Source organism: Eleutherodactylus coqui, chromosome 1 (assembly GCF_035609145.1).
Source record: "Eleutherodactylus coqui strain aEleCoq1 chromosome 1, aEleCoq1.hap1, whole genome shotgun sequence".
Classification (NCBI taxonomy): Eukaryota; Metazoa; Chordata; class Amphibia; order Anura; family Eleutherodactylidae; genus Eleutherodactylus; species Eleutherodactylus coqui.
Window position 1 is genome coordinate 486,088,500 of NC_089837.1, and position 23,812 is coordinate 486,112,311.

Consider the following 23,812-nt stretch of genomic DNA (forward strand, 5'->3'; position numbering starts at 1 on the left):
GCTACGGATAGCCCACGGCCTGCCCGAAAACTCCTACTTTAGGTACTACCAACTGCGAGATGTAACCAGGGCTCAGTTTGGAGGTTTATCTATCCCACTATCCATGACACGATTGGAGAGCCTGGCGCAGATGTGCAATCTTGTCAAACCGCTGTCGAGTTTTTATGCCCATACAGCGCAACACCTGGCCCCGCTAGGCGAAAGGGCCGTACAGAGATGGGAGGGGGATATCCCTGACCTGACCTCAGGGGAGGATGAGGCTATATTGGTGGTTCTGGTCCCCCCCTGGTTAGTGCTAGAGACAAGCTCATCCAAGTTAAGTTTCTAAAGTTTTTGAAACTTTTAGAGTTGTAAGAAAAGAGTCTGGATTTAAATTTGATTTTATTCAAGTGCAGACAATTGCTCAAAAAATGTAATTTTACACATTTGTTCACATTTCCATTCCCTTATGTAACAGAAGAGCAAAAATTAAATACCGTCAGATCTTTCAAAATCTATGGAGCCTCATGACACCAATTGGCTATAATGGTTTCTGCCTGGTTTCTATCATTTTACTGGAAGAATTAGCACCGCATCCTATACTACTTTTCCCAGTATTTATTATGGAAACCACAGACAGAAGTCTAAATAGATTATTTGCTGTTTTATAGAAGATGTTTTATTGTCCCTTAACACTGTATAGTGGATAGTTCCTGGCAGCTTAGTGAAAGGAGTGTTTTATTTTCCTCTGCGTCATAAACAACCTTATTCCAGACACAGCCCCTGGCACAACAGCTCAGTCGCATCATTTGCATGTAAATAAGCTGCAGTACCTAACATGACCTATAGATAATAGTGGCACGGTTGGAGGGAAATTTTTTTTTTGAACAGCTGGTAATATGTGCCAGTAGTATCCAAGATCTAAAAGTCATAAAACAAGTCAGACCTGTCAGCCAGAGTAAAGATTATAGAAATCTTGTACATTCAGATGCAAAGTTCTATACATCCGTACTGGATGATTTGTAACAGAATAAGCACATGGCAGCTGTAGGGTTATGGCCATACAAGGAGAATCCTTTGTAGATTTACCATGGTGAATATGCAGTGACAACGACAAACTGTAAAAGTTTCCTGCTTGTCAAAGGATAAAATGTGCACCCAAAATCCGGAGTATAAAATAGACAAGTTGTGAATTACAATTTTAACGTACAATTACTTCTGCTGGAGCATGGGTGAGATTAACCCCTTCAGTGGCAGGTTTAGGTAGTTTTCAGCACAGTTCAACACTGATTTTTAGGAGATTTTTCAGGCGTGCCACTAAAGGGGTTAAAGGTGAGTATTGTTCATTTGAACGAGAGTGGGTCAGTCTAAAGCTAACAACAGTACGAAGAACAAGAATAGTTCGCTTCTCATTCGCTGTCCAGTTTCTGCAGGACTAAATATAATCATTGGCTCGTTCACTTCTTGCACTGTTTAAAACAGCGCCTATTTAGGGCTTCTCATAAGAATAGGAAACACTGAACTAGAAGATGAACAAGTCAACGATTAATTAGTTGGCAGCCAACAATCGTGCAGTCTACAAGGACCATTACTCAAATCTCATCCACATTGCAGCTACTGTAAAATACTTAAAAGCCTTCTGTATGGACAATCAACAACATGTATGGCCAAACCTTTAAATGCAATTAAACCCCAGGATTAACTGCAGTCCTGACGTGGCAGTTGCCCTTTAGTATTTTACAGGCTTAAAAATTGTAGGTTCATAAGAAAGCTATAAAAAAAAAATATCCGTAATTGAAGACTGCAATTGTAACAGACACCAAGCTGAGTAAAGTGCGCAGATTTCTGATGCTCCAATTTATGGCTTGTGGCTCTATAACTTCTCAATCAAGATAGCTGAGGCTCCTCCTCCACCGTTACAGATACCAGCAACACCAAATTGTCCCTTCTTCAGTGCATGGACCATGTGACCAACAATTCTCGTCCCTGACATTCTAGGGGAGGAAATGTAAAAAGAGGGCAGTCAGCAATACGCAGACAAGCAACAATAAAAGTGGTTTCCTATCTAAGTGAGGATATGCAAGGAGATTCAGTTGGAAACCAGGGGCCATGGCTGCATTAACATTTCATCTACACAGCATTGCTCCTTTTCAGGTGAGGAATGAGCCATACCCATCTGGAAAGAAGCAGCGATATGCAAAAAAATAGATTTAGGAGAGCCTTGGTTCCAGCAACCCACATGATTCCACCCAGTAGGTAGTGTTAAGATTCTGGTTTTAATTGTCCATCTTGTCTCCAGTCAGCCATCTTATAAGCTTCAGATTAATACTCTGTGCAAACTAACTAGTGTCTCCTTTCAGCATCTCATGCCCTTTTAACCCAGTTCTCTTATACAACTTGAGATATACATTTTCTAGGTGTGCAGCTAGCAATTCTCATGGAAACATATCTAATTGTTGTGTCTTACGTTTAATGAGAAAATGTATTGTTTGTCTGTTTCTCATGACTACACTTGCCATCTGTGAGAAACAACTTGTATGCAGCTTTGGCATAAAGCCACTCCCTTTCTCCATAAAGGTCTATGCTTGTAAAATAAATTTTAGATTTCTTTGGAATAGAGCAAGCTGTCTATGTGTCACTGATTCTGCAGGCCTGCTTAAATTTTACTACTAATTTGGAGCCCAAGCAGCATATTATAGGGGTCCCTGGAATATCCCTAACAGTAACATAGCATAGGTGGTAATACCCATTTAAAACATGTCCTATGTACAGAATGCAAGGACTAGCTAAGACGTTAGTTTACAGACATTTCTGCTTTACATACCCAATAGGATGGCCGAGGGACACCGATCCACCGTTGACATTGACTTTTGCTGGGTCAATATCCAACATTTTTATATTGGCCAACACAACTACACTGAATGCTTCGTTGAGCTCCCACATGGTCACATCTTCTATCTTTAGGCCGGCAGCACTCAGGACCTGTAAAGAACACAGTCTTAGGCTACGTTCAGACGAGCATACTTTCGTGCGTACATACGAGCGAAGAAAACTGCGCGCCTATTTAAAACCATGGAGTTCCTATGAAGTGTTCACTTGGGCGTGTTTTTGCTGCGTGCGAACGCACGTAGCAATGAAGACAGGACATGCGTGGCAGTTTGGTCCGTACTGCGCTGCTCTTAGCATTAGCTCCTATGGGACACGCTGCACGCGAGTCCGCTCGTGTGAACGACGCAATAGACAGCAATGTAAAATTCTTTTTTTTTAAATGCTAAAGCTAAATGCTTTTGTGTCTTTCCCTTTGCATAAAGCACTCCATGTTGTGTTCCGGATGTGTATTGTTGTCAACACCAATAAACGATGTGCAGTCTGTTATATAAAGGAAGAAACTTAGTAATCAAAAGTCCGCTGGGGCGCGAAAAATCGTGTGTCTCACAACTATCAATACTTAAAATACTGGCACAGTGTATATTGGCTGGGATGCTGATACAGCTCAAGGTATGAAGCGCATCTACATGCGCTCCATGCAGCCAAAATCACATTTGCTAACAAGCACGGACTTTCGTTCACGCGCATTTTTGCGCGCACGTTCACACGCGCGAATTAACGCATAGGCTCGTCTGAACGCACCTTTACTCTGTAAAGAGTGTCTCATAGGCAATGTTCCCTTAATAAAGCCAAAAGAAGCTTCCTAGACATAGTGAAGAAAGATAGGGGCATGTTCACACAGAACAGCATATAAAACCGGTCAAAAAGGAACGTTTGCATGGCAGTGAGTGCAACAAGTGTGTTTGGTACAAGCCTCTTCATACATTTGTCGCATCTGGTGCACCTCCATGGGCCAGACCGAAATCTACGCCAACTATGAGCTAGTATAGGATTCAGCTACAAATCAGTCAGTTTATGGTGTAACTCGCTGGCCGTTCATGCAGGTGATTGCGAGAGAATTGCGGCAATATGGCAAATTTTGCTCCTTGTTCTTCTAGCGGGAAAGGCAATAGGACTTCCTAGTGTTAAAAATGAAAGTTCGCACGATGCAATAAAACGGCTCCATAGGGAAACATAGGTGATTAAAAAAAAAAAAGCAAAATGCAGAAAGGGAGGGCATGCCTTTCCATGCAACATGAGTGAAACTATCACAAATGTGAAGGAAACCATTGAAAAGCATGGGGTTCGTAATTCTGCATTTTCACACGCTCTCGCATCGCACGATTTTGGCGCCCGTGTGAAACTGGCCTAAGGCTACAGTCACATGGGAGAGAATTTCACGTGAGTTTTATGCATTGCGAGATGAACAAAACTCGCACGAATATGAACGCCATTCTTTTGACATGAGCGATTTCTTCTTCCGTTGCAGCGATACAGCAAGGATGAAAAATCGCAGCATGTTCTATCTTTTGACATTCCCTTGTAACGCCTGACCCATTGTTTTATATGGTACCTTTAACCCCCTTAACGATCGCCGATACGCCTTTTGGACGGCCTGTATCGGCGGTCTATGTATGAAGAGAGATCACTCGGTGATCTCATATCCCTATTAAATGCCGCTGTCAGAATGCTGATGTTCAAAGGTCCCGCACGCCTCCTGAAAGGCCTGTCCTTAGCAGCCACTAGAGGGAGCTTACTGTATACGGTTTGTATGTTGTGTTCACTGGGTGGGACCCTTAAAACATAACCATCATTAATAAAGAGTCCACCAGCATTAAGCAAGACAAAAAAAAACCAAAAAAAAAAAAACCACACAACACAATCTATGACTCAATGGCCAAAATAAGGGAATATCCAGAATACATAAGATTCCGGCAGACGCCAGATCCTCTATGTATGGTTACTAGTTAAACACGTGATTGTTGTTAAACACGAGCAGTTCTTGTAGCCCGAATGATAGCAAGACTACTACGGGTCCATAATATTCCCCCCAATGTGGTGCTGCAGCAGATTTTGTCCGCCACCACATATATGGAGCACTAGCGATCAGGTGAAGATATATAGATATAGATAGATATTATATACACAAACTGCTGTCATATGCAACTCATCAAATAAAGGTCTGTTTTTTAGTTCAACGCGTTTCGTCTTATGTGAAACATCAGGAAACATAAGTGGGTTCAGAGACAGAACTGATTGCTAAAAATGGACATTGATGAGTCACAAGATGAAACGCGTTGAACTAAAAAAAAAAAAAAAGACCAGTCATAGACAAGAACTTTATTAGGGGACGCCAGGTCCCCTAAGTATTCTGGACATACCCTTATTTTGGACATTGAGTCATAGATTGTTTTTGCCTTGGTTTTAGTCTTTTCATGCTAGTCCCGATAGGACTTTTTATTATTAATATACTAAAAGGTTATGTTTTAAGGGTCCCACCCAGTGAAAACGCATACTTACCCCTTTTCGAGCTTCTTCCACGTCAGTGATTACGGTTTGTATATTGAACTCAAAAGAATATGCTTTTAGCTCCCTCTGGTGGTGGCTGCAGGCAGGCATAATATTAAACTATCCATGCAGTGGATTTAAAGCTCTATGTCAGTGAATGCAGCCAATACAATTCTAAAGATTAATTTCTTTCTCTAGATCACACATGATGCTTGATCTAAAAAAACGAATGTTAAAAAACCCTGACAGATATGCACTTTAAAATTTAGAAATAAAATTGTATGTTTACGCCGCAGTTTGACAAAATGTAATTCTTACCTTAGGAATGGCATAAGCGGGAGCGATAGGGAAGTCAATTGGGTCGACGGCAGAGTCAGCAAAGGCTGTATGGAAGAGAAAAAACAAACAAATTCTAAGTGACACATAAGAACGTGACTGTAGAGATGGTCAGAACATAATATGTAACATAAGATGCCGCAGGACTGTAGAATTCCTTTAACCTCCATATGTTCCTATGATTATCTGATAATCCAGAACACTACACAAGAAGAGGAATTATTCGGTCTCAATGACGCTGGATTAAAGGAATTTTACTGTAATTACTCATTGAATTACAAGGGAGATAAGAAAAAATAAAGAAAGAAAGAATCACACGTCTAACCAATTTCTTAATTGTATATGGATTAGTTATTTGAACTGCAGTATTTTGCTTTATACCCAAGATCCGGGCCAGAGGCTTCGCTTTGAGTTGTTCAGCGGCTTCTGCAGTCATGAGTACCAACGCTGCCGCCCCATCGTTCAGGGTGCTAGCGTTGGCTGCCGTCACAGTGCCTGGGAAGAGAAGAAGTTATAATCATACAACGGTTGCTCCGATATCAAACGAGGCTCAGTAGCACAAGCTTGTTATTGCAGGCCATGTTCTCATTCATGTCAATGGTAACTTTGCCTGTAATACCAAAAAGGGCCACTGCAGCGCCAACGGAAAGGGTCTGCTTCCTGTAGAAACCAGCTGCTGCAAGGCAAACACCTGATTAGAACGGCTTCCTGGGCGAACGACCCTCACCGATCAACCATTGATAGCCTAACCAGACGATAGGCCAATCAATATAGTTGGCAACTTGAAATCCCCTTTTTTTTGCTGTGCTACTTTTTTTCCCAAAGACATTTTTTATATTTTTAAGATTATTTTTTGGCACCATCTTCTGGGAGCCATAAGATTATTTTTTTGTCAACATAGTTGTGCGAGGGCTCATTTTTTGCGGGACATCCTGTAGTTTCAGAAGACTCTTGAATGCCATGTGAACTGCATGACAACCCGCGGTCTTATCGCAGGGAGCAGTGCGGGACCCGCGAACATCGATCGGAAGTTTAAGTGTCACTGTCAGGATTGATTGTGGCATTTAAAGGGTTAACAGCTCTGATGAGCTGTGCTACTTATCAGAGCCGATGCGGGGGGGGGGGGGGGGGGGGCTGTAGCGGTAAGGGGGTTAACATGCACGGTCTCCTACTGTAGACTGCTGCCCTCTAGCACTAGAGAAATAAATTGGGGAATAGCTGAGGTTTCTGCACCCAGTGTTCCTTTAATACTAGATATACATATGATAATCTACTATATATCTGCTGTATATAGAATCAGTTTACGTGATTGCAGACATGAACCACCTGTTATAGAGAAAGTAATACAACAAATACATTATTAAGCATCACACATTTCCCAGCATTCCTCACCGTTGTCTTTTTGAAAAACAGTCTTGAGTTTGGGAACCTTGGTGAAATCCACCCGCTTGTACTCCTCGTCTTCTTGGACAACGACATCAGGTTTCCCTGCAAGACAGAATGATGCAAAGATTAATATTCTAGCATGTACACAACTCTCGCTCCTCCGCTTCAGCGTTCTACTTCGCAGAAATTAGCAAACACTTAAAATCCAGTATTTAAGAGTCTGCCTCATAAAAGACAGCCCATCATAGGACATCGTAGAGGACCAGAGCAGACACACACTTTGTAGCAGCGGCTCATGTTCCGGCTTACAGTTGTAAACTGCTTCAAAGTAGATCTAAATTTTCAGAATAAGCCGTGTACACAAGGGATAGCAACACTATATCTGGCCATTATACGACTTGTATTCTGCATTTTCCCTCCATTATCCCCCTCTGCGATTGCCAGTTCTCTCAAATATGCTGTGCCTTTACCTAAAACTGCAGATTCCGTTAATAGCATCATCGTGAAGGACAGTGCTGAGCAGTGGAGAGGTGAATAACTAGCAGCAGATAATTGGGCATTAGCTCTAGCAGTGACCATTTGAAGGCAGGAAAATGCACACTGCAAGACGTTTTAGTTTACTATTGCTTATCACAATCACTTTGGACACATGTTGCAATACATTGCGTTTCAACTTGGAACCCATAATACATAGCTGTATGAATTTCATGCATTTTTTACATTTCTATAGGGAAGCCTACAAAAAAAAGGGCATAATTTAACCCCTTCCTGCCCTAGCACATATATGTACACCATGGTTGAGATGAGGTTCACACGAATGGATAAACACTTACACCATATGGATGGCGCAGGCTCAAGAGTTAAGCCTGCGCCATCTGCAGCAGAAGTGAGCTGTGATTGACATCCCTCCCTCGGAGAACACTGATCCCTTACCTTTACATGTAAAAGGTTCAAAGGGAAAGTGCCCCCTCTGTGACAACATTGGCCCTCAGCCATGTAATTGCAGATGGTTGATAGGTTGCCATGGCAACCAGACACCAGTTAATGGCTTCTGAGTCTGCCATGGCCTGTGATCACTATGATGAGAGATAATGCATTGCGTACAGAACTACTACAATGTATCACCAGAGCAATTATAGCATTGCAGGTTCAAGATCCCTACAGGGTGATGAAAGAAAAAAAAAAGGAAGAAAATAAGTATATAAAAAAAAAAAAAACCACGATACCTCTTTGTTGAATGGTAACGGGTGTAATTTCTTTTGCCAACAACCCAGACTCCCATGCTGCTTTGCTTTTAGTATAAGAACTGATTGCATACTTGTCTTGTTCTTCCCGCCCGATGTTCATTTTTTTTGCTGTGTTTTCCGCACAGTTTCCCTGCAATGAAAGAAGACAAACAACCACATAAATAGAAACATAGAGCTCAGATAGACATAGGAGGCCGACTACTAATAAATCATTTGAAGGAAACCAGTCATCAACTATAAGCAAAAGAAACTTAGTTATGGTGCTTATAATGTAGGCGACATGAAGTCCGGGCAGCCCCTTTCCATACTCGCGTTCCTGCAGTGTTCCCCGGCAAAGTCAGCACAAGCTTGACTCTTTCATGCAGAATGTTACACAAGTGCACACTCACATAGAGATGAATGGGAGTGCGCAAACACAGGCTTCTGAAAAGTCAAGCTGGTGTGCATGATTACTGGGAACAGGAATGGGAGACCAGGTAAGCATGAAAAGTGGCGCCCTGGACTCCACATCATCTGACCCATAACTTAGTTTATGGTGCTTATAGTTGATGACAGGTTCCCTTTAAATGGGGAGGGGGAGCTCTGAGCAAAATTCTTAAGTGTTTTCTAGGAAAAAAAAAAAATTGATGACCTAGCCTCGGGGTAGGTCACCAATGAACCAGTAGGGGGTCTGCCAGGCCAGTTGATTACAATGAGCTGAGGATGGACAAAATTGTCACACCGCCATCCATAGCACAGTGGTCCAGTTTGGTAGTGCAGCTCTCTCCCACTGAAGTGAAAGACAGAGCTGCACTATAGAAGCCATTTTGACAGCTCCGTCTGCCCTCAACTCATTCTAATCAGCCGATTGGCGGGGATCGTGAGCAGCGTACCCCCGTTGATACACAATTGGTGGCCTATCCTGAGGAAATCAATATCTACAATAGAAATAAAGGGCAAAAGACAACATTTTTTGTAGATAGAAGTGGCAATACTGTTAAATTTTACAGAATCTGAATGTGAAAGCCTGGATTTGTAGTAACTGCAGTAGGAGCCGGCTGGCTATTCACTACATTATAACACACCATGTGGATTTTGTTGTAGACGTCGGTGAGCCCATCTTTCACAATCAGATCTTCCAGTTTCACTCCACCATATGGCGTGGCTCCTCGAAGCATGCAATATGGTACATTGGACATGCTCTCCATCCCGCCTGCTACCATCACACTCTGTAGGGACAAGAAAATCATGAAGTCCTAGAATTCTAAATGGGGCAATTAAAACACATTGAAACACGCCCAATCAAATAAAAAATGTACAACAGGAGCATATAGATTTTTTGTGACACTTGAAATTTTGATACAATTTAAACTATTAGTGATACATTAGTAGCGGGTGCCTTTTTTCACAGAAAATCAGTTGTCTGGCGTACAAAGCGTTAAATCTCCTGCTTCCCTTCACACAATCAGTTAAATGCCAAAATTAGTCGGCCTGCAGCCACCACTAGGGGGAGCTTATTGCAGAGATTTACACTGCATGGCCAGTTTAATAAAGGCACTGGCCGTTTCATGATTGGAGCTTCCCTGTATGACAGTACAGCATAATATCAGGTGAGCAAGTTTACTATAGACCAGGTTTCTGTGAATCCATATTAAAAAAAATGGGAAAATCCAGCTATCTGAGCAACTTCCTGCAAGGCCTGATCATGGGTGCTAAACTAGCCAGGGCCAAGATGTCACTGCTAACCTTGTGGGGTTTAAAAAGGTTAAGAGTATAGTGAGAAATCGATAAAATAGTGATCCAGAAAAGAAAAAAAAAGACACGCAGCAAAAGGGGAAGCTGTGAATGTAAACATCTTATTGGCAAAAAGGGGTCAGAGGAGGATGTCAAAAATTGTTCTGATGAACAGGCATCGCACAGTCATTTTTCACTGTGGCAGAAGATTCAATTAGCCCTAAGATATTATTCATTGAAAAGATTCCGATCTCCAAGTTAAAAAAATAACCTTTAATGAAAAATCCTAAAAGCACCAGAGCCAGGCTACTACTGACAAACACATATACAAAAAGAATGTAAGCGAAGGCAAAATTCATTTAGAGGGAAGTGCGATTATAGCCAATTCTAACCACAATGGGTAACTTGATTATTCTGCCCCTGTGGCGGGTGTCTGCTAGAATTACAACTACCATCAGGTCGTCCAGTTTTTTGGACGCTTAATTCGTCTCCAGCCTACCATCAAGGCTGGTGATGCTGCTAGAATATTCTTTTTTGTTTTCTCTGGTGGTTGGGAATTTGGGCTAAGGATTGTCTGGCAGGTAGCATTAGGGATACAGACTTACCGGAGAGCAGGGGTTATTGAAGTCAGTCTCCACACCAGATTTTTTACTTTTAGGAGGTGACTATTGGCCATCTAAAAAAGAAGTTTATAATATCTGTTCTAGGGAAATTTGTTTTCAGTTCCTGATGAGGCCGAGTTATTTATTTTTTATAAATTCTTTATTTAAAGTTTTTATAAATTTTCCAGAAAAAGAAAACCTACGAAAAGGTCCCTCTGAGAGGGCAGTGTAGAGGCTGAGTTATGGAAACGCTTTGAACCTTTCTGGTTTCTTAGGATTTCTTATTGAAGCAGAACTCAGTTTGAAATTCACCCACGATAGGATATTCAAATTTGGGAGAGTGCGTTTATTAGGTTCTCCTGTAAGGAAGTCTGTCTGATAACTAATATTCCATCAGTGTGGAATTAAGAGTCCACAAAACTGGACGACTTGATGGTAGAGTTATAATTCTAGCAGACACCCGCCACAGGGGCAGAATAATCAAGTGACTCATTGTGGGTAGAACTGGCTATAACTGCACTTCCCTCTAAATGAATTTTGCCTTCGCTTACATTCTTTTTGTATATGTGTGTCAGTAGTAACCGGGCTCTAGTGCTTTTAGGATTTTTCATTAAAGGGTATTTTTTTTAACTTGGAGATAGGAATCTTCAGTGAACAATGGCAGTCAAGCTGAATTACAGCTGAATACAATGCTGGTGCTCCAACTAATCTGTCTGAATACACAACTCATAGTCCATTCATGCCAAAGAACAACAACACATGACCAGTTTGAGTGCCATTGCTGTCTAAGAGAAACAGTAACGAGACTCCAGTGGGCAAAAGAGCACAAATATTGTATCACTAAGCTGTGGAGAAACATCGCCTGGTCAGAGGAATCCAGATCTCTGTTCCACCATGCTGACGGGAGGTCAGAATTTAGCATTACTGCTATAAACTGTTGACATAAGTATTGGGGCACGCATAGAAGGTGATGGAATTCAATTTTATTCACATTTTTCGATACGGTGTTGGGCTGCCTCTAGCCTCAATGACTGCAGTAACCCTCCTAGGGATGCTTTCCACCATATTGCGCTAGGTGTTTGAAGCTCTTCTTGAGCAATGGAGGCAAATCCCTCCAAACAGTCATGTGGACAATGATGGGCATGTTGGGCATACACTGATATGGCGTTCTAGTTTAGCCTAAAGATGCTTGATGGAATTGAGTTCCGGCCTTTGGACTCTCCAAGAAAGTTTGTAGACGTTCTACTCCTGAAACCAAGCCCCAACACTGTGTACTGTAGGACACGGTGCTCGTCATGTTGGTAGAGACATGGAGGTGTACCAAAGTTTTGCCACAGGGTAGGTAATGGCATTGTCCGGAATGTTTCTGTACCCTTTGACATTGAAAGTGGACTTCTGTATAACAAGTGACCCTAGTCCTTCCCAGCAGAAAGAGCCTCACACTATTGCGTTGTAGATAAGGGGAGAGGAGCAGCTGCCAGACTACGCTGATGCCGTTCATCTCACTACACGTGTTCGTACAATCCGGTCTCACCTGGTGTCCACACATCAGACTCTGTGCAGCCAACATAATGGACTTCATTCCAGACGCACAGACTTTGTTGATGGTGGTGGTGGGTGTAGAGATGTTCAGGCCTGAGGGAAACCAAGTAGAGAAAAAGAATGATGAAAGATAATTAGTTCACACAACTATATATATTGTTAGTGAGAGGGTTACTATTTGGTAAGCATGCCCGTGATGTGTACCTGCGCCAAGTGCTGCCTGTCGTGTTGGTGCTTGTCCTTGCCCTGCCTGCAGGACATTGCCCATGTACACCTCATTAACAGACTCTAAGGGAATACCTGAAAAAAAAACAGGAAAAATAAAGTGAAGGGAAAAGAAAGTGAAGCACGGCTCTTCTGCAACCAGACGGAAGGCACCTGAGAGATGATCGCATCACTTACCGGCTCTCTCAACTGCAGCTTTTATGGCAATGGAGCCAAGGTTTGTGGCAGGAAGCGATGACAGGGACCCCTGGAAAGATCCTATTGGGGTTCTAACTGCACTGGCGATCACCACTTCCTACGACACAAAATAACCAAGGTCAACGGCAAATACAGATTTGTATCTTGGGCTGAATGTGAGCGTAATGTCAGGAGGACAGAGCTCACTGCTGATACACTGGGAGGACCATGCAACGGACATAGAGCATATCTGTAGTCATTTCCAGATACCCCCAGGTGTAAAACAATGTCTAATGTATCCATGTCTGCAGGAGAGACTGGTCTTGTATTTGCAAATGCATCCTGAGAAAAACAGCAAAATGCTGATATACTATGGTCTTTGTTAGATATTTACCAAGACTAGCGTTTTATATGCAGGTCATTGTGCAATGCCCAGGGGAACAAGAAGCATCAAACATAAGAGATGCCCGCCCCTTAATAGATGTGGCACATCGCATCTCCGGCCCTCCCTTGTGCCAGAATGTCCAACCTATGGGAGATGATATGAGGTGCCACAGATTTGTCTTATAATGTACCACTTACTGGCGGTCAGGCTGTGTGTGGTTGTACCCTCACTAAGAAATAGGCAAAATCAGCTTATTTTTGCAATGGTTTTTGCCTTTTTTTTCATGACATACTCTGTGCAGGGTAAAAATACTGCACTAACTGGTTTCTCTGCCATTACAGCAGCAACCTTTTATTCTTTTTTTATTACACACATTTTTTATTTTGTCCCATTAGACTTGAATAATTTTACCATTTTTCCAATACACCTCAGTACAGCAGTGTATTACAAAGATTATGAAGCTCAGCCGCAGTCCATTGTAGCTGGCATACCCGGAATCCATATTCGAGCATCTGGGTGCCATAGCAAAACGGGACCCCATGATCACATTGTGAAAGGGGGGGGGGGAGGGTCTGATGGAAGAGAGAGACCAGATCCCTGTTTTAGCGTTTTACATGTCATGGTCGCACTGCCCATGGCACTTAAAGAGTTAAACAGCCAGGATCAGATTTTTCTCTGGTCCCCGCTGTTTGAGCAGGTGCCAGGTCCCTGCCATGGGGGATCCATGCTAAGGTATTTTGATTTTAAAATGTAGTGCATCAGAATAAAGCTCCTTAGCAGCTGCTGTCAAAAGGAGTATGGGAAATCATTTAGGGGTTAAAAGGGTTCTCCCACAAAAAAAACAAAACAAAAAAAAAACAGTATTGCTTATTGTTACATCCAGCCCAGAGTTATAAAGTTTTGCATTTACACTACTTAAGAACAAACAAAGTTTCTATTCCAGGACTAATGTTAGAATAGCGCCACCTGCTGTTTCTATTGAAGACCTTCCTGAGTCCGGTCCTCCTCAGTGTTTCTCCTCTCCAGTAACGCTGTCTCACCCTCTTATCACTTGTTCGGCATCTTTTCTGGACATCAGAGACGACGCTGCGGCTTCAGAAGCAGCTGCTCACCACAGTGGGGACCCCTCCACATACAGGTGAAGGTGGGCATAACAGACAGCAGGTGGCGCCGTTCTATCATAAGTTCTGGGGCATGTAGTGATAGAAACAGCAGGTGGCGCTATGCTAACATTAGTCCTGGAATATCTGGGGACAGAAACTTTTTTTTTTATATTAAGTGTAAATACAAAAACTGTTTATAATTATGGGCCGGATTTACTGAAAATCATTATTCTTCCTTTTATCTAAAACATGAAGTACTTACATTTAAGGAGCGCTGTGATGCGTACGACCGGCGTGTATAATTCTGTGCCTAGAAAGGGAACAAATGACAGAACACAGAGAAAGGTTTAAAAAAGAAAAAGAAGCATAAAAGTAAAAATATAGATATTTTTGTACTGATCTCTCCCCAGTGGTGCAAGATGGGGGAAGGGGGCGGAAAGAGTACACCTAGTAGATTGGATAGATGTGCGGGTTTAGTGAAGTTGTCTGCCAGTCTCATGTTCATCATCTAGAGAGAACTGAGGTTATCCGGTGACATTGAGCAGCTCTTATATTACATGCCACTGTATATATAAAGAATAGGAGCCATTGATTTCAATGGCTTCGTTCTCATCTCCTTTTTTTTGCGCTAAGAATAAAACTTGTTCTATTTTGTACGCATTTATGCACCAAAGGACCCCACAGAAGTCTACGGGGTGCGCAAATGTGTAGTCAATAAGCAGGGCGATGTGCAAAATACAGCTCAAAATCGCAGGCAAAAGAAGACATACACCTCATTAGGCTAAACAGCCTTTTAAATCGGGAGGGGGTGGGGGGTTGTTGCATTCGCATATGACTAGGCCGTGTGCACAAAAAAGTAGTGTAAAATGTGCAGACGCGTGCAAATCAACCTAATTCACTGCGCAAACGCGTAGCGTTGAAGGGTGTACATTTGCGCACTCACGTGTGTTAGGGAGCCCTGAAAGTGCACTTATAAAGTGTCAGAATATTGCTGAGATCCGGAGTGTGGGGCGGCCGCGGCGCTGAGGCTCTGGTCACACTATGCCGAACTGGTTCTTCAATGAACGGCTCATCAGTGACATCATCTGCATTAACTGTTAAAAACCATGCAGATGTCCCTCTTGGTTAGATTTGAACCTTGAACTTCAGCACTGCAAGGCAACAATGCTAACAACTGAGCCACCATGAATGGAAGGAAAAGAAGAGAAAAAAAAAAACTTGGTGGCTCAGTGGCTAACACGGTTGCCTTGTAGAGCTGGTGTTTTAGGTTCACATCTGACTATGGTTAACCTCTCCATGGAGTTTGTAGGTTCTCGCTCTCCATTCTCGTTGGCTTCGTTGTTAGCACTCCTGGAGTTGTAGGTTACAGTCTGACCAAGTGTGACATCTGTAAGGAGCTTTTATGTTCTCGTTGTGTTGATTCTTCTCCTTTGAAAAAGGAAGAGCAAAGCACAAGTGTGGTGGCTCAGTGGTTAGCAGTGCTGCCTTGCAGTGCTGGAGTTCTAGGTTCAAATCTGACCAAGGGCATCATCTGTATGGAGTCTTTTCAAAGCCCGTGTAGAGGATGACCTTGATGACATCTGAACCCAACATCCCAGCAAGGCAAGCGCTAATCATTTAGGTTTTCCAACCAGCAGGTTGCAGCAACCTGCAACTAGAGGTGCTTTTTGACGGAACGATTGTCGTCCAAAAACCAGTTCCAGCAAGAAAAAGTGTACGATAATCGTTCGGTCTAAAAGCACGCCAACGACTGAACGACAAGTGATAATCGTTCACTTTTCTTTTGTTGTCCATTTTACGCAGGCATACAAACCATCATTCAGTTTAACCAGCGCTCATTCAGGTCCTCTCATTCGCTAAACAGGGACCGAACAACTTCCATTTGAACGAACCAACGATGCATTTGCCTGTCTAAACCGGCTGCACAAGAGCAAACGAGAAGCAGCTCGTCAAAGGATCCTTACGCACTGTGGCCCCATAGATGGTGAGAGATCGCAGGGCTATACAGTGGTCCATGGTCACACAACCGGTCGTCTACTCAGATGCTCCTCAGCCATACCGGTTTCTGGGAAATCCACATTTCCCAGTTCTCCTACCAAGTTATACTGCAGTATTAGCGGTTTCCTAGGACTCTAGTATCGATGACCCATCATTAGGATAGGTCATCCATATCTGATTAGTGAGAGCCCACCGCTGAGGACCCCAACCGATAAGCGGATTAAAAAGACGTGGTACTCGGGTGAAAGCCACAGCTTCTTCACTGCATACCAGGTATAGCGCCATACATTTCATAGTGGCTGTGTCTGTTATAGCAGCTCAATTCCAATGACTTTCTTTGCAGCACTGGGGTCCTGGTCTTAAACCCAACTAAGGACAACATCTGCATGGAGCTTGTATGTTCTTCCCATGTTTGAGTAGATTTCCTCCGATTATTCCAGTTTCCCTCCTACACTCCAAAAACTACTAATAGGCGTGAGTCCCGATGGAGACAAAGCCCAATATCAAGCGAGGACATTCGGCGTACAGCACTACGGAATACGTATGCGCTATATGGATTAGTAAGATAAATAATTAATCAGGGCAGGAAAAATGAAACCGGTCATAGCTATAGGGGGTAGAGCGACAGCAGCGGCTCCTGAGCCTTGGTGACTGATGGGGTCCTGCTACATAACGAGACTCCAGTCCTATAAATGGTAGGTAGAGAGGTCATGTGACAGATTTCACACACCTACTTTGCCAAATAATTTCTACAATAGCCATGAAATCAGGCACATCACCAATAACAGCCAACGCTCGGTAAGAGCTTGCCAAGTGATCTTTGTACTACGTAGTACAGCAGTTACGGCATCGCTACCACCGCTATCTCTCCATTAACCGGGACTTAGAGTTTAGCTGGACTTTGTATCATAGCAGACTTGCGTGGTCGAATTTATGGACCATGATCAGAGTTGCAAAAATGCATGATTATTGGCTTTCAGGCCAAGGGTGGCGGTATTTGCCAAACAGTGCAGTTTGTGAACTGTCCGTGGGCTGCTACAGTAAAAGCGTATGGCGAGTGGACAGATGCCACCATGGAAACTGCAAGCACCGTGTGCCACTGATGTGAGCTTTGGCTGCAAATGTGTGCGAGGGCCGACCGATACAACACAGTGGAGCAGTTCATCACGAAAATGAACCCGGGGGCCACCAGACGTGTGCTAAAACAGTTCCGCGAACTCTACTGTGTATTGGGCCCCGAAGCAGACGGATGGTCACCGCACCTATGAGAACAAAGCTGCATCAGAATATAAGGCTTCCATTTGCACGGCAGTATTGGACCGCTGCCGATTGACAAAGGGTTGGCTTCTCCGATGGGTCATATTTTCTGCTTCATTGAATGGATGCAAGTTGGTGGATCTTCCTAGAAGCCTCAGACAACAAACACTCTGCCACCACTGCTGGAAGAACACAAGCTGGTGGCGGCAGCGTTATGGTCTGAGGAGTATTTTTGTTGACTCTCTGTGCCGTTCATCCATGTGGAAGGCACCCCGAGACGATTCAGTTATGAATCCATCCTTGCAGATCACGTACGCCTATAAATGCTGTTTGTCTTCCCTGGGGCTGATGGGATTTTCCAGCAAGACAATGTGACGTCACTAGAAATGTCTGAAAGTGGTTGAAAGGGCAGACCCAAGACTACCAAGTGCTTTCCCGGCCCCCTAAATCCCCAGACTTGAACCCAATCGAGCATCTGTAGGACCACCTCAATCGTCGTGTTCACTATGGATCCTCCCTCATGCCCCTCCAGCCACTGTGGGATGCACAGCAGGCAACATGGCTCCAGATACCGGAGACAACCTACCTGCACTTTAGGGCCCATTGACTCGCAAAGATAATTGCTCAAAAGATGGCTTTTGAACGATCATTTTGCACAAAATACTACTTGGTACTAATGCCCGTTAGTACCAATTAGTAGCGTGTGAGCGGCTGAGAGCTGTAGTCAGGGAACAGACCACCCGCTGTTCTCTGAATTCATTCCCTTTGTTCTGCCACGGGGCTGACAGCTGAGACAATGTAATCATGCCGAACTGAAGTCCATCATTCGGCAGAAAAGTGAAAGATGAGCACATTTATATCAACGGTTATCGCTCAAAAGATGGCTTTCGAGAGATAATCATTGTGTGTAAAAGGGCCTCTAGATCTCACTCACGGGCCTGGGAATGTAACATCAACACCACAGATCAATGTAGCTGCGTGTTCAACGACATCGAGTGAGGAGATCTCCATCCGCAGCTCCACAACAGACCCACCCCATGTGGGGGAAGCTTCAGGGCGCCTTCACACGGGTGTAATTAGCAATCTGCAGTAAATTCTGAACCAAAATCTGTAAGGCTACCTGCGGATTAGGATGCAGAATTGAAGAGGTCTTAAATCTGCCTGCAATTCTGCATCAAAATCTGCAGTTAGTCCTGCGAATTTAACGTTTAAGCTACATCTTGCAATGTTTCATCCTGGCAGAATAACCCCCTTAGTGCCTTCACATGGGAAGGGAGATTTTACAGGAGATTGCAGAATATTCTGGTACCATACTTCTTAGATCTGTGGATTTTGCGGCAGGATTTGGACATTTTCAATTCTGCATCAAAATCCGTCCATTTGACATGCTCATATTGGTGCAGAACTTTCCCCACGGCGGAGTATTCAGCAGCGTCCTGAGGAATATTTCGTCCCTCGTGACAGCGCCCTTAACCCCTTCCCGCTCCAGGGCGTAAGTTTACGTCCTGGCAGCGAGGTACTTCCTGCAACAGGGCCTAAACTTACGTCCTGGAGATAGCGCGAGATCACTCATAGCCGGCCTCCCGCTGCAACAGCGGGGGTGCATCAGAGATGTGCGCCCAGCTGTTAACCCCTTCCCTGCCGCGATCTATGTAGATCGCGGCATGGGAGGGGTTCACAGAGGGAGCGCGCTCCCTCTGTGACGTCACCGGGCTCTCGCGATATAAATCACAGAGAGCCCGGCTGGTTGCCATGGCAACAGGACGACTGGCATCCTGTGATTGCTATATAAGCGATAAGGCATGGCAGTAGCCCTGCCATGCCTTATCACAGCGATCATCAGTGCTATACTGTAAGTGCCCCAGGAGGGACACAAAAAAATCTATGGCAGAATTGATGGGTTTTCTCTCCAGGCGATCATAAAAAAAAATTTAAAGTTTTACCTAAAAGTAGCACCAATAAAAACTACAGTTCGCCACACTAAAAACAAGCCCTCATACGGCCGCGTCAACGAAAAAAAAAATCAAAAATGTATGGCTTTTGAAAAATGGAGAAGAAAATCCGCAAAAATTGTTGCGTACTTAAGCCCAAAAAAGGCCGTGCGCTTAAGGGGTTAAAGTCCCTTCACAAGTGCCGATCATCTGCCCCTGCTAAATGCCCCTGCCTGACAATGAGCAATGAGGCGGGGGGAGGGTCACCAGAACCTAAACACCATCGTTTGCCCCCCTACAGCTGTCGGCGATTCGCAGCGTGGGGAGATGTGCAGCCAGATAGCGAGCATTTTTATGCGCACCTTACAAGAACAGCCGTTCGCTCATTGGTTGGCGCCTTTACACCAATTGTCGGGCGAACAAGCGTTTTACGGACTGCGGAGGCCCAATAATTGGCCCGGGTGAAAGGACGACGGGGAAGCCTTTACACGGGATGGAATACTCTGCGACAACACGCACCCTCCTGCGGAATATTCAGCATCAAACTTCGCACGGCTAACGAGCGGATTCTGCTGCGCAATCGAAAATGGCAGAACTGCCGACAATACGGGATCCAAATCGGGTTAGTGGTGCGAATATTGGCGTGGAACTCCAGGACGGCATAATCTGCAGGCTGTTGTGTAATATCCTGTCCGTATGGAAGCGCCCCAAGGCCACCGGCACACGGGCGGATCGTGGCTGCGGAATTTTTGGTTTTTGCACTACGGATCTGCCGCAAATACCTTCCATAAGATATGGGAAATTGATCCTTCCTGCACACGAGCGGAAATCAATCGCGGTTTCCGTTCGCGGAGGGGGTGGGGAAAAAAAACTGCAGCATGACCCATTTTTGTAAGGATTCCACTCGGACGGCTGCAGGAACCTTCTGCGCGGTCTGCTGGACCCTCACTGCAATAGAAGTCAAATCCCCCACCCTGTGACCCCGGCGGTCAGCAGTCTGGGGGCCATATTGGATTCCTCACAATCTGCTATTTGGTAGGCGCAACTTTTATTTTTGTTTTGAGTCAGGAAAATCCCCCAGCATCGCGGCGCATTCCCGTATATACGGCAATCCCCCAGCATCGCGGCGCATTCCCGCACACTGCAATCCCCCAGCATCGCGGCGCATTCCCATATATACGGCAATCCCCCCAGCATCGCGGCGCATTCCCGCAAACTGCAATCCCCCCAGCATCGCGGCGCATTCCCGCAAACTGCAATCCCCCCAGCATCGCGGCGCATTCCCGCAAACTGCAATCCCCCCAGCATCGCGGCGCATTCCCGCAAACTGCAATCCCCCCCAGCATCGCGGCGCATTCCCATATATACGGCAATCCCCCAGCATCACGGCGCATTCCTGCAAACTGCAATCCCCCAGCATCGCGGCGCATTCCCATATATACGGCAATCCCCCCAGCACGGCGGCGCATTACGGCAATCCCCCCAGCACGGCGGCGCATTACGGCAATCCCCCCAGCACGGCGGCGCATTACGGCAATCCCCCCAGCACGGCGGCGCATTACGGCAATCCCCCCAGCACGGCGGCGCATTACGGCAATCCCCCCAGCACGGCGGCGCATTACGGCAATCCCCCCAGCACGGCGGCGCATTACGGCAATCCCCCCAGCACGGCGGCGCATTACGGCAATCCCCCCAGCACGGCGGCGCATTACGGCAATCCCCCCAGCACGGCGGCGCATTACGGCAATCCCCCCAGCACGGCGGCGCATTACGGCAATCCCCCCAGCATCGCGGCGCATTCCCGTATATACGGCAATCCCCCCAGCATCGCGGCGCATTCCCGTATATACGGCAATCCCCCAGCATCGCGGCGCATTCCCGTATATACGGCAATCCCCCCCCAGCATCGCGGCGCATTCCCGCACACTGCAATCCCCCCAGCATTGCGGCGTATTCCCATATATACTGCAATCCCCCAGTATTGCGGCGCATTCCCGCATATACGGCAATCCGCCAGCATTGCGGCGCATTCCCGTATATACCGCAATCCCCCAGCATTGCGGCGCATTCCCGTATATACCGCAATCCCCCAGCATTGCGGCGCATTCCCGTATATACCGCAATCCCCCAGCATCGCGGCGCATTCCCGTATATACCGCAATCCCCCAGCATCGCGGCGCATTCCCGTATATACTGCAATCCCCCAGCATCGCGGCGCATTCCCGTATATACTGCAATCCCCCAGCATCGCGGCGCATTCCCGTATATACTGCAATCCCCCAGCATCGCGGCGCATTCCCGTATATACTGCAATCCCCCAGCATCGCGGCGCATTCCCGTATATACTGCAATCCCCCAGCATCGCGGCGCATTCCCGTATATACTGCAATCCCCCAGCATCGCGGCGCATTCCCATATATACTGCAATCTCTTCGTATTGCGGTGCATTCCTATAGGGGAAAATAAAGGATCCCGGGAATTATGGGGCCAAACAGATTCTTTTTACCCTTCTGCTCTGCCCACTATTGGCAGCTGCCAGATACCCCTACAAGGTCACCAGCTGTCCATTAACCCCCGGCGCCTTCACGTTGCTCCACAGACACCATGTTTCCCGGGACACACAACGCAGTACACCCCCGTATACTCACTCCGGAGGACAGGCGGGCTGCGGGACGAAGAGACAAGGCCATGACTGCACTGAGGTTCGTTCCTCTGCGAGGGTGAGAAGCGCTGCTCTGCGAGTCACCTTTACTGTAGGGGGGAGCAAGGCCTCCAACATTGACCAATCACTGACCGCAGGGAATCGCGCCCCCGAATCCTATTGGTTAGTGATGTATAGAGGCGGGACTAAAAGTAAAGCAAAGGGATTGCTGGGAGACTGGCCGTCGCCATGGAGATGAGAGCACTGGGCGGCCATATTTAATCCTGGAAAAGCTTAAGAATGAATGGAGGGGCTGGGCAGAGTGTGATGCTCACCTCATGGGGTGAATGGGGACAGGGACTACAGGCAGGAATATGGCTACTGGGAGGGTTGATGTAGAATATAAAGTCCGGAATGAGCTCCTACATTACTATATAACATACCTGACAACTTTTAAACAACGAAAAGTGAAACGACTTTAGTGGAGCGCGCCGCCGCAAATTTTTGGCACATGTTTTTCACCCATTTGACACAAAGCAACGCTCTCTGTTTCCCATAATACTGCCATTTATGCCTCTACTCTGTATTAATAGCCCCTTTTGCCTCCAGTCAGTAATAATGGCCACTTTAGCGCCACCAATTTAGTCATAATTGTCGCAATAATAGAATAATTCTGTGCTGCTGACTTCCGGGTTGCGATCATGTGACACACGAGTGAAGCAGACATTTCCCGGCCTCATTGAGGCTAGATTCACACGGACGTATTTGTGTTCGTAATATGTAGACAATAGAACCCATTGATTTCAATAGGGTTCACATTTCCGTATTTTGCACGCGCATTTCAGGTCACACGCAAAAAAATATAGAAAACAGAAACGTTCTGTTTTTCAGTTTTTGCGCACCAAAGGTCACACAATGCGTGAAAAACTGCCGAATTGCGCAGGAAAAAGAACCCATCTGGAACTTTTTAAGACTTTTTAGCCATTTCAATCGGTGCGTCTTTTTTTGCTACGTGCAAATGAACACGCCTTGTGGGCGCAAAAAAGTACAGTAAACTGCGCCGATGAGCTCGGAAAAAAGCATAGTTCCGTAAAAATGCTACACTAAAGCGAGCGCACATACACGGACGCTCATGCAAAGCCAGCCTTGGGCCGGGATTGGCTGCAGTGATCATGTGTGTCACATGATCGCAACCCAGAAATCAGCGGCGCCGACTGCAGCGACAGAGCGGGGGAGGGGAGTATAGCCAGTTTTTTATTTTTATTAAATACATTAAAAACATTACTAGCAGCCGGAGAACCCTGCGACCGGCCCCAGGATCCCACCTGGAAGGGGGCGGGGCATGCCTTCTCCGGTCCGGGGTGCTGAGGAGGCATGCTATAGTAATGCAGATGGCAGTATAGCTGCCATGTTGGAATCCATCTTCATGTGCACACGAATACAGACTCCCAACAGGACTGTTGTATAGGGAAAAGCTGCAGTGATTTCTAGATTAACCCCTTAGCGATACAGGATGTCCAGTTACATCCTACACCTTTGGGGTATGTTTGGAGGGGAATCCGTGGTCAATCCGGCTCCACACAATGCAAGTGCTGGCTGTTTCTTGCAGCCAACACCTGCCCGCAACAGCTCTGATAAGCCGCACCGCTTATCAGAGCTGTTAACCCTTTCAAAGGCCACAGTCAATTCTGCCCCGACTGATGTTCGGGGGTCCCTTGCATCCCTGCCCCCCCGTGATATGATCGCAGATGGCCATGCGGTTGTCATGGCAGCCGGGGCCTTCTAAAAATGCCAAAGGGCTGCTATTGCACAGTGCCTATCAAGCCATGCCTGTAGCGTGGCTTCATTGAATGCCTGTCAGATCGAGGTATGATGTAATGCTTTGGCATTACATCATAACGCAGAAGCAAGTTC

General features: G+C 45.6%; 1 protein-coding gene across 1 annotated transcript; it reads right to left on the reverse strand.

The window, feature by feature from the left end:
* Window positions 1-364: 364 nt before the first annotated feature.
* Window positions 365-22,036, reverse strand: ACAT1 (acetyl-CoA acetyltransferase 1). The gene is made up of 12 exons (XM_066586165.1): window positions 21,906-22,036; window positions 14,334-14,381; window positions 12,584-12,701; window positions 12,386-12,481; window positions 12,174-12,274; window positions 9,389-9,532; window positions 8,304-8,454; window positions 7,084-7,179; window positions 6,073-6,186; window positions 5,674-5,738; window positions 2,804-2,961; window positions 365-1,973 (listed from the first exon to the last, which is right to left on the reverse strand). The coding sequence occupies exons 1-12, from the start codon at window positions 21,945-21,947 to the stop codon at window positions 1,853-1,855; spliced, it is 1,254 nt and encodes a 417-aa protein (XP_066442262.1). The 5' UTR covers window positions 21,948-22,036; the 3' UTR covers window positions 365-1,852.
* Window positions 22,037-23,812: the final 1,776 nt, after the last annotated feature.

Coding starts and splice junctions, on each gene's coding strand:
- ACAT1 (XM_066586165.1), bottom strand. CDS start 21,947: ATGGCCTTGTCTCTTCGTCCCGCAGCCCGCCTGTCCTCCGGA. Junction 14,382..21,905: donor CAGCCCGCCTGTCCTCCGGA/GTGAGTATACGG, acceptor TTCCCTTTCTAG/GCACAGAATTATACACGCCG. Junction 12,702..14,333: donor CATCACAGCGCTCCTTAAAT/GTAAGTACTTCA, acceptor TTTGTGTCGTAG/GAAGTGGTGATCGCCAGTGC.